The sequence below is a fragment of the Pteropus vampyrus genome, unplaced genomic scaffold (genome assembly GCF_000151845.1).
Source record: "Pteropus vampyrus isolate Shadow unplaced genomic scaffold, Pvam_2.0 Scaffold19, whole genome shotgun sequence".
Lineage (NCBI taxonomy): Eukaryota > Metazoa > Chordata > Mammalia > Chiroptera > Pteropodidae > Pteropus > Pteropus vampyrus.
The window spans coordinates 15,470,274-15,481,644 of NW_011888800.1; the positions used below are offsets into that span (position 1 = coordinate 15,470,274).

Here is an 11,371-nt window from a genome sequence, read left to right on the forward strand (position 1 = left end):
CAAGAGCTTACAATACATTGATCAGCCTAAGTTATTGGTAAAGGAGCAGTAAAGAAACTTGGAAATCAGATGCAGAATGCATGCAAGTTTATGATCACAAGAAAGAGTAGAGAAGCAGTGAATAGTTAATACATCTTCACCATGGACAATCAGGTATAACAATTTCAGTTGGTGTGAGGTTTGCAAGAGCAAAGCTCTTTGACCACTTTCTCAAAGAAACCCTGAGTATACAAGCATCCTTCACTGACATGGCTGAGACCGAGAATCAAGCATCCTCTCTGCATCCATGTCCTTAAAACTTACTTTTCCAACCTAGTATTCTATTTTATTCAACAAGTATTTGAGTACCTATAAGCTGTTTCTAGATGCTAAGGATACAATAAAGAATTCCACCTCTGGCTAAGGAAGTTAAAAGTTGACCTGAGATCAGAATGAAAAGGAGCCTGCCAACCTATGAACCAGGGAGTGTTTGATGGAAAACGAGTGTTGAACAGGAATAGGAATGAGCTTAGAACATTTTAAGGTTATATATTAAGAATGGAAGTAGGGTGGTGTAAAGGGATTGGTAGCATGGACAAGGAAGCAAGAGTGGAAAGTGATGTGTTAGGAACTACAGCAGTTATCCAGGTAAGAAATATTAGTGGCTTGGGGTATGGTGCCAGCAGTGGCAAGAAATGAACTAATTAACTAGATTTTGGTGGACGTTGGTCGCAGCCTCTGAGCAATCAAGAATCACTCCAAGATTGGTCTGAGTACTTCAGATGAAGGCTGGTGGAGGAAAGGGCAATGTTAGGGAGAAAAATCAAGAGTTCCTTCACATGTCATGTTCTCCAAACATCCTTACACATGTCCACATTTTCCCACCTCCTTGTCTATTTGAAAATAACATTTCCTCTACCTAAAATGGTCGTCTTCCTCCCTTTTCCCCGACCCATTTCTTAGTCAACTCTAAAACTTTTCCGATCTATTACTCATCCCATTTATCCAAGTTGAATAACTCATTTATTTACACCTCTTAAGAAATGTAATACTTTTGTCGATAGCCATGCTACCCTGAACAAGCCAGATCTCGTCTGATCTCAGAAGCTAAGCAGGGTCGGGCCTGGTTAGTACTTGGATGGGAGACTATCGAAGGAAGACCAGGTGCTGTAGGTGTAGAAAATAAAACACTGACAAGGTCCTTGCAATCTGAGGTCAAGCAAGGGTTGCCTCACCTAAAAAAAAAGAAATGTAATGCTTTTTACCCTGCATTAAATTTTATGTAATATATTTCTCAGAATGTAAGCTGTCTTATTTACCTTTCTGACAGTATTGTACTAGTATTTTATCATGACATGAAGACTCACAATCTGTAAACATTTAATGTTACCTTAATCACAAAGCCTTTACAAATATAAACATTAACAGCTAGATCTCATTAAAACAAAACTGAAGACTACAAAAGTCAAATTCTTTCTGTATATAGGAGCCTAAATCTAAAAAAGATCAACTTCAGAAATCTTCTGAAAAACAATATATTTAAATGACACAAAAACTACAAATTTAATCAATAGAAATTAAGTAGATCAATTTATTTTTCTGTATATTTCACAAGTATAATTTTGGAAGGGCTATTTGACAAATTTCAGCATTAACTTGCCGACACTATAGACATGTTCAACAAAAAAGGCATTAAACTCTTGGCCCTTTTAGTACAGGCAAAGTGTCCTATTGCATTACAAATGATATGCAATAACAGATTTGAGGGCATATTAAAGGAATTAGATGTTTTCTTTCAAATGCTTTTTAGTTAATAACATAATACAAACATACATTAATGGTTATGACCACCAGTGATTTGTAGAATAAAACCCATAGACCTACCTACTTAAAAGGCTGAAACTAGCAAGTTATTAAAATCAGTTTTCATTCTTAAGATTAACAATCCCGGAATGAGATTTATCTCAACTTTATAAGGTGTGGTGGGGAAGACTGGCAGTGTGTATGCTGAGTTCCAAAGTTGGGACAGTAGCTCAAAATAGTCATTATCCAGATTAGGATAGTGTTCTAGAAATCTAAAAATGTGTCTTTAATTGTAATCTACTGGGAAGGATATTAAGGACTGATAATTCATCAGCCCTAAACATCATTTAATGAAAGCCATTAGGAAGCTTAAGAAAGCTGGGATGGGGGATGAAGTAAAATGAGGTGAATTAGGAAAATGAAGAGTAGAAATGTGTTTGAATGTTGGGGAATGTGAAAAGGCCACCAGAGAAACTTCTTTGCCACTCGGATGTGCTCTTCCTATAGGCTACCTGCCCCTGGATCACCAAATACCAAGCTTAGAGCACAATTTAAGTGGAGATTACATTTCAGCTTTAATAAAACTTCACTATTTGGCTTGAGAAAGAATATATGTCTGATTTTGTAAAAAGGATCAATAAATATATTAGAGGTATAGTTTTGTTACATCAAGTAAAAAGAGCTGCTAATTCCAATTGAAGTACTAACAAGTAGAGGCCTTACTAGGCCTCCTTTGATGAATAGTTAAGACTTATTTTTAGGTCAGCAGCACAAGAGGATTGAATAACTTGTAAATAGACTGAAAACATGCTCTTTCCAGTCCATTAAAACAATCCAACAATCCTTACTATCCCAACGTGCCAAGAACTACATTTTATTCAGTTGTAACTTTCAAAACTGAAATGTTTCTCAAAACTGTACTTACAAGTAGGAGCTACTAGACATGAAATGGGTAATTTATTTCAGACATTAATCAATTTTCATGAAGAATTCGTTCTCTCCAACTTCGGTTTATTTCAGCACTAATTTATAATAAACAGGACAATGATTATAATTAGCCATTTCTCAAACTACAACTCTGAAATCATAGAAATGGACAATTATGATTAATCTCATCTAATCAAAATCTTCATTTGAGTAATGGCGAAACAGCCTGCAAATATGTCTTCAATAAACTGAGCTTTGAGGCAGAACAAAAAATAGAAAAATTTAAAACCTCTCTATCCCAAGCACCAATAATGGAGGCTAAGCGATTATACCTACAAATCCTTAATGACAGGTCTTTCCTAATGGAAAATCCTGAGATTTTAAGCACTGTGACTTTACAGAAGGCAGGTTGGTTTAATGAGGAAATTTATCTTTAATAAAAAGACAATCAACAATATTTTATTTTGGGCACTTACTCAGTATTTCACAGATCCTCAACAAGTTTTGAGGTAGGTTAAATATTATCATTGTATTTCACAAACTAAAACTCAGGCAGAAGTTACATCACTTTTCGAAAACCACAGGAAGAGTCCTAACAGGGTCAAGAATAACATGGTCTTTCAGATTAATCTTCTCTGATGTGTAGATTTAATAGTGATAGCTTGCAACTATTCATTACAAAAGACTAGATATTACAGAAATTCTACTTTGGGGTATTTTATAATTCTTAAATCCTACAATGATTACACATATTCTAGAATAAACTACTTGCTCCCATCACGAATATAACTATATAACTGATTCTTATAATTACAAATTAGCACATTACTGATTTTGTTGCTGTTCTGCTTTCTGGGGTAGGTGGAGCAGAAAGATAACCAGCAAGCTTTCCTCAGAGTGTTAGGTAGTCTTTAAGTGCAGGTGCTATTGCTCAAGGCACCATCCATGATGATTTGGGGTCACAGGAAAGCAAGTATACAAATGGAGCCAAGATCAAGAAAAGATGCTCGGATCCAAAAAGGGAGGCCCTGTGCAAGTCAAAGATGAAGAGAAAAATAGTATCATCTCAGATTACTGATCCTCATTATCATGCTATAGCATTACAACTTATGGGAAGAACGCTTAAAGAGCAGTAAATTTGTCCCAATAAAGTGTGTTAAAGTTATTACTAAAAAACAGGTAAAATTAAATTGCTATTTTATTAAAGCGACATGTATAGAAGCAAAATATCTAAGTTTTTAATATGAATATGTTCCACCTATCATGTAAATTACTCTAATTGTTACAAGCCTAATTCACTTAGCTCATCATAATTACTTAAAATTATTTACTAGAATCCAGCTCTTCCTGACATAGATTCCTGGGCCAGTCTTCTCAAGTATTTGTTTCATTATAAAGTTCCTTTTATTTAAACAATTGTTAAATATTAGTAATACAGGATTAAGAATGGTTAAGTAACTGGGCAATTATAAGGAAAGCATCATTAATGTGTTATAAAATACAGCACAGCAAATTTCAAGAGTAAAGATAGACATCTATGCTTTTGAATAGACTGAAAAGCACAGCCCAATATGATCTGAGTTAAAGCAAACAAACAAACAAAAAAAGGGGGCGGGGAGGGGCCACACGAGGCAGAGTATTAAAGCCTTTTATTCTAGTGTCCCCAAAATTGACTATGGAAGTAAAATGTTTCTACATTTAAGAAATCTATATAAATTAGAAGAATTGCAATTTTCATAAAAGTCAAAATGAAATGTTCTGCATAGGACAAAAGATATGCCTAAGCAACATATCATATTTGCACAAGGCCACTGAATGTCATGGATATTAGTAACAAATGGAAAAGCTATGGCAGACTGAGCAAAGATTTCAGTTTGGTATTCCATAAGCCCAAGATTGTAAACTACTCTTACTATACAAAAGCTCTAATGACATACAAGGTTTTGTGTAGGAACTTTTGTGCTTCTGGTTGGCACATCATCTACTTTTTAATATGTGAAATTAATACAGACATTTGTGAGAGGTTGTGCAAAACTACTGTATTTACAAAAATGGCACAAAAGTGAATTCAACAGTCAATGCACATGCATACTTCATTCACATCTTGAACAAAAGGTATTCTAACTATAGAACTGAATATTAGCTTCAACTGCAGCTGTTAAGCACTAGGGTCACATAAGTTACACCAGAATGGGCAAATATTGCCCAAGTAAACGTCTATTGTTAAAGCTGAAAGAGGTTTAAGGCCATTCAAGTTCAAGCACAGAAATACACATCTTTTGAAGTCCCATCCATTTGAAATATGTGTCCTTTCTTCCAACTTGTGGTCTTAAACTTCTGTTATATAAAATACAAAAGGAAAATACAGAAGAAACCAATACAATAGAGGTTATATTAAATAAGAGTAACTAGAAGCTATATATAATTAAGAGGAATTAAAGAAAGCTAAAACATTAAAATTGTAAAACTCGCTTAGTAGTTGTTAGGACCAGTCCTACACTAGCAGTTAGGTAATATGTACAATTGTTTTCAAGTAGATTATTTTATGTTGCTCTAACATGTTCTTTAATCAGTGCACCTTAATTAAAATCTCTACACATGTATCTTCCCTTACAAGAGCAGCACACACTACCGCTACCTGCAAAGCTGTCACTCTCGAACGACTTAGTGAATGAAAGAAAATAAAAAGATAGGAAGTAACATATTAAGGGAAAATAATGGGAATTAGAAGATTCATGCAGTTCAGCTCTTTTAATCAGCCAGCCAGCTTGCTAGCAACAAGGGACGGTTTCCGTTGAGGAAGGTCCTGTGGAGTGGGAATGTGGTCACCAGTGACCTCTGTCTTATCCGGGGCTGCAGCAGCAGGAAGTTGCTTGTTCTTCATTTTTGCTTTAGCCATGTTGTAATCCCCGGAATCAAAATATTTTTGCTACAAGAAAAAAAAAAAAAAAAAAAAAAATTCAAATGAGATTTTAAAAGCTTTCACGTGCAGTTACACTGGTTTAAGATACAGATGTGACCCTACATTGTTAGTACAAACTAAGTTAGTCTAACAAAATTTAAACAAAAACATTAATTAGATGAAATAGCTATGTCTCTGTAGCGAATTCCAGCACAAGTCAACACTGAGAAGTCAGGCAAGAACCCCTTCTTCAGGCTTACTTGTATCATTCTGGTTTCAGTGTGGAACACTCATGATTGACACCAGTTACCTCATCAATCTATCCAGGAATGAATGAACAGTCCTGGACTTAAAAAGTGAAACGCAAACCTTTCATTTACTAATGAAAAAAGCAGGCTGATATTTTTGCTTAAATAATTTTGAAAATAAAAATACATAATTCACCAACTTGCGTTTATGATGTATTACCCACTTTCAATCAAACTTTATAGTTATCAAAACTATTATTTATAGTTGCTGGTACTGTCATCTAGGACAAGCATTTCTGCAAGAATCTAAAGCATTTACTTGAACCAAAGCAGTTCACTAAAATCAAAATTAAAGTTAACATATATTATATAAATGTCTAACCACTATGCTGTACACCTTAACGTAATATAATACTAAGTGTCAACTCTAATTGAAAAATAAAAATAAAGATTAAAATATAAACACTAGGATAATGGAAGAAAAATCACTAGAAATTAGTTATCACTTAAAACATACATATCCCTATCTTACAATTGTTTTTCATTTAAGACAGTAAGTACAACTATCACTCTTTCTAGTATGAGACATAACAACCATCACTAAAACAAATTGTGATGAAAGCTAAAGATCAATCTTAATATAGTAATCTACCTCAGCTATCTGTTCCAGAGTGAAAGATGAATATGCCTGAATTCCAACTTCTCCCTATCATGGTTAGCCTACCTTTACTGAATGTCTGCTATACACGACTCCAAGACGAGAGACAGACAACAGTCAAGTAAATCAACTATCATGCTGTTTTAAGTACAAGTGGTTTGTGTGATCAAAGGAGGGAAACCTAACCTCAGTCTAGGATAGGCAAAAAGGAATGATACAGGTATGAGGTAAAGGCCTGGACACAGGGTGAGGGAGAAAAAAATTCTGAGACTTCAAAGATACTTCATGTGGCAAATGAAATAGATGGGAACTCATAGTTTAGTATAAGATAGTTGAGTGGCCTGAGAAAAGGTTTCATTGGCTGCCACCCTCTAGGAACTATTCTTTGATAAGCCAGACCTGCTCTAAGGCCAAAGGGTGTAAAGTTAGAAATCGCTTTTCATATGTCACTATACATACATTGAGCAATAACAAGGAAAATTGGGCCAAGGCCTTCTAAGGCTTGCTGCAGCTTCATTTCTGCATGTTTTAACATGAGTGTAGTAAAAAAAAAAAAAAATCTAAGAACTTCTTATGCACCATTTTATACCAGAGAGCTACTTCTGAAGTTTAGTAGCCTCTATAAGAGAACAAAGCAGCCTGCCAAACTGTTTACTGAGTCAAAAACACAAATGAGATATTTACCACACAGTGCAAATTTTAGGCAGATTATCCTCCACATAATAAAGTCAGTTTCTAACGATACCTATTTTATAGTAAGCAAAAGTTCATTATAAGGAGCTCTCAACTATAGATTAGGCCACTCTTCTTGGAGAAAATAAAATAAATTTATTTTAGTGGCCATAGACAAAACTAAACTCAATGCTTAACAATTGTAACTGCTCCAGGCAGAAGAATGAACTAGACCAATGTTTCTCATATTAGGACAGATACAGCCTAGGAAGGCAATATTAGCTGCCTTCCAACAATTTTTTAAATTTTGTGTTTTTAGGTGAAAGTCTAAAATTAAAATATATCTGGTTCATCCGGATGACAATCTTATAAAAGCCTCCTCCCACTCAAATTCAGGGGCCCCAGTTACATCAATATTTATAATTGTACTGACACTAAGTTATCACCTCAAGAATGTTTAACTTTTAAGACCATGTTTCTTAAAATTGGATTCTCAGTTTTCTTGGGACTTCACAAACTCCACATATGAAAAAAACCATGGGCTAAAACTCTCCTTCTCAATATTCCTTCCCCCTTTAATAGTCTGTATAGTCACTATGTACACATCATATTATTAAGAGTCTAAAATAGGTGTCAATCCTTGACATATTATAGGAACATTTATAAGTACAGTAAAACAGAATGGGACCTAACATAAATAATATCTAACCAATCCTCTCAAATGAAGAAAAACTACTTAAGATACAGTGCAATTTGCCAGCTTGCAATTATGACAGAGGAAAACGAAAACTCAGGATCCTATGATTCAGATTTAATTTAAAAAAAAAAAAAAAATCGAAACTCTTTTATCATAGAAGAAAATGATATCGTTGAATATTAAGACTTCATTTCCCTAACATAAAAGTGTTTATTCATTGACATTCTGGTATAATAAACAATCCTTTAAGAGCTCCCTTCTCAAATTCTGTAACTTATTTCTTGATTCAGTGGTATTTTTTCTTTGCAAGTATTTACACTTACGACACCAACTCCAAGATATATTTTTGACTCACCACAATTTATTTAACTATTTCTCTGCTCCTTAATAGTGGTGCTGCTTCTAATTATGGTTAAAGCTACAAAGATTATCTTCAAACTTAAATACTTGTCCTTATATTAAATTATACCCTTAGATTAGTTCACAAATTATTCATTCGATGAATATGAACATTTTTATAAATCTTAATCCAAATCCCTTTCTAAAGCAATAGCAATAATTTTAAATGCTACACACAGCAAAGAGCATATTAGCAACATCTGACTTCAACCTTACCAGTGGTTATTATTTTAAGTATTTTTCTCATTTAGTTGTATGTATACTATGGTATGACTGTTCTTATTTACATTTCACTGATTTCTATCATTGATAAATATTTTTCATGGTGTTTAGTATCTGTATTTCCTATTAAAATCCTTTATCTAGGGGCTCCTTAATGGGGTTTTTTTTTGTACATTTGAAAGATCTCTTTATGAATTACAGACATTAACTATCATTTTTGTAATAATTTCCCCATTAAATTACTTCTCAAGGAACAGAGGTTTTACATTTTTATATATTTGGTATAATTCTTTGTCACCCTACTATTTCAAAACGCGAATGTTATTCTTTCACGTTAAGAAAAATACCATTCTATATTTTGCCACTTTAAAGAATATGTTAAACTAATTTTTAAAAATATTCTTTTGGTAGAAAGACAAAGTACATGATTTCACTTAAAGTGGAAGAATCTAAAAACATTAAACTCACAGAAACAGAGTAGAACAGTGGTTGCCCGAGGTCAAGGGGTGGGGGAAAGGAGGAGATATTGGTCAAAGGGTATAAACTTTCAATTATAAGAGGAGTAAGTTCCAGGGATCTAATGTGCAGTATGGCGACTGTAGTTAACACTAATGTGTTGTACACTTGAAAGTTGCTAAGGATATGGCTTTAATGTTCTCATCAAAACAACAAAATGGTAATTATGCGAGGTAAAGGATGTGCTAACTAACCTATTGTGGTAAGCATGTCATAATTTGTATGTGTATCAAATCATCTCACTGTATACCTTAAACTTATACAATGTAACATGTCAACTATATCTCAATAAACCTGGGAAAAATATCCTTTTGGAATTTGGTTTGAGAAAATAATCCGCATATGACTACAGCTAATAAATACATATAAACACACACATACACAGACATGTTTCTATAAGCAAGCTGCATATATTGGTATACTTAAGGTATTAATTTAAGGAAAAACATGATTTGGCATCTGGTATAAATAATATCTAACCGATCCTCATTTAATAATTATCTTCCATAAACAATATTTCATCCTTCTCTGCTCCCTGTATGGTAAATAATTTCAATGTGCTTAAAGTGAAGATGGAGCCCTTAAATTTTTTTATAAACAAAGGAAGGGATTAGAAAAAAAATCTAAGGAACAAACATAACATTATTTCAATTCAGATCTCATTGAGAAATAATGGTTTTTACCTCACAAAGTACATTAAGATTTTGAGGGGAAAAAAAAAAGTTTTCAGTAATTTAAACTACTAAAATTACAGTATATAAATTATATTAGAGTAATTCTGTGAAATGTATTATGTAAAGAAGAAAGCAAACTATGCTTTTATAAGTCATCATTTCATCCAAATAAAAAGTATTTTAAGCTCTAAGGTATAGTGTGGAAATCACCTTTAAAACAGGTAAACTTAAAAAAAAAAAAAGGGCAGAATAATACATACTAGCTTCTGGATAGTGGTTGCTTTTGGAGAGAAGGGAGAAAGGGGATATATATACACACATGTGGTAGGTTTCAACTACATCTACATTTTCTTTCTTACAAAGATAAAACTTAAATATGGCAAAGTATTTAAACATTAAATTTGGGTGGTAGGTACATGGGCTCTATTATATTATCTGCACCTTTCTACAAGTTTGAAATACTTTACAGTTAAAAGTGATAAAGAATAGATTCTTATCATACATATTTATAGAATGAAGAGTCTAAAATATTAGAAAGAAACATATGTATCTATTAAGGTACTGAGCTATATATGCAGATTCCCATTTTCACAATCTCTACTGGCACACCGAGTTCACAAAGCTTAACTATTTTGAGATTACACATAAGAACTTACCCCTTTCTGTAATCGTTTCCTTAAGAAATCTGAACCTCCGGGCTTTTGTCCCAGATGAGGATACCTTGCTTTTAATTTTGCTTCTTCAGCTTTCTCGGGACTAGTCACTTTATCTTCCATTTCCTGAAATAATGTTAAATAAATTACTTCTCTATTATATTTCAGTTATTTAAAATAATTCAATTTTTAATTTCTGGATTCTGACTTTAGTTGTCAAATGCCATATAATGCAGTGTCTGACTAAGAAATCAAGCACAGGAGCTTTAAAAACATCTCTATCTTGTTTTTCAAATGATCCATGTGATAGCTCTATTATAGCTATGATGCATGTGTAACACCCCACACACTGGATAAAAATATCAAGATAGCTCAGCTCTAAAGTCTTGCTTGCCATTACTTTCCAGTCATGTATAATACATTTATAGTTAGTCACCTTCTAAGGAACTCATCAGCTCTTTGCCTATATTTAGAGAATCATCCTAATACTGTTAAAATACAAGATCTTTTTGATCGCCTATATTTATTCAAAATCATGTATGATTAGAAGCTCCTGAGATTCTTTAATAGAAACTAACAGCAGCTTACTTACCAGCACATTTTCCCTGAATAACTCAATACAGAAGACCTTGATATTTGGAAAGGAGAAAAACATCTTCATCAACCTTCAACATCTATGTATAGTATTGCTTAATTATCCCTTATATTTTATGACCCTGTTGATGCTATAGATTTCATTCTTTAGTGGATCAAAAACATGTCTTATGACCAAGGACTGTCAACATGTTAACGCTTTTCACTTTTAACACACCAGCCTTGATATAGTTTACTTTCTTCCCAATAGTTATTATTTTATAGAAAAGCAGTGTTTATCACTTTATGGCAAGTACTGCAGAAGAATGAATGAATCAAGAAAAACAGAGTTGCCCTAATAGGGGAAGCTAGGCAATGGCACGGTGCACTTTCTAGCTAATGGACTTGTTTCTGCATATCAGCTCAACAAAATGACATACCTCTGTAC

General features: G+C 33.4%; 1 protein-coding gene and 1 pseudogene across 2 annotated transcripts in view; one reads left to right on the forward strand and one right to left on the reverse strand.

Moving 5' to 3' along the window:
• Positions 1–1,035: 1,035 nt before the first annotated feature.
• Positions 1,036–1,155, forward strand: LOC111736390 (annotated as a pseudogene).
• A 386-nt stretch (positions 1,156–1,541) lies between these two features.
• ARPP19 (cAMP regulated phosphoprotein 19) overlaps positions 1,542–11,371 on the reverse strand; it is an 18,636-nt gene continuing 8,806 nt past the window's right edge. For both annotated transcript variants that reach the window (XM_011355125.2, XM_011355126.2), the window contains exons 3-4: positions 10,354–10,476; positions 1,542–5,638 (exon numbers count right to left, since the gene is read on the reverse strand). In XM_011355125.2, coding sequence (XP_011353427.1) covers positions 5,465–5,638; positions 10,354–10,476 — 297 coding nt within the window. In that variant the 3' untranslated portion in view covers positions 1,542–5,464. The remainder of the gene's footprint in view (positions 5,639–10,353; positions 10,477–11,371) is intronic.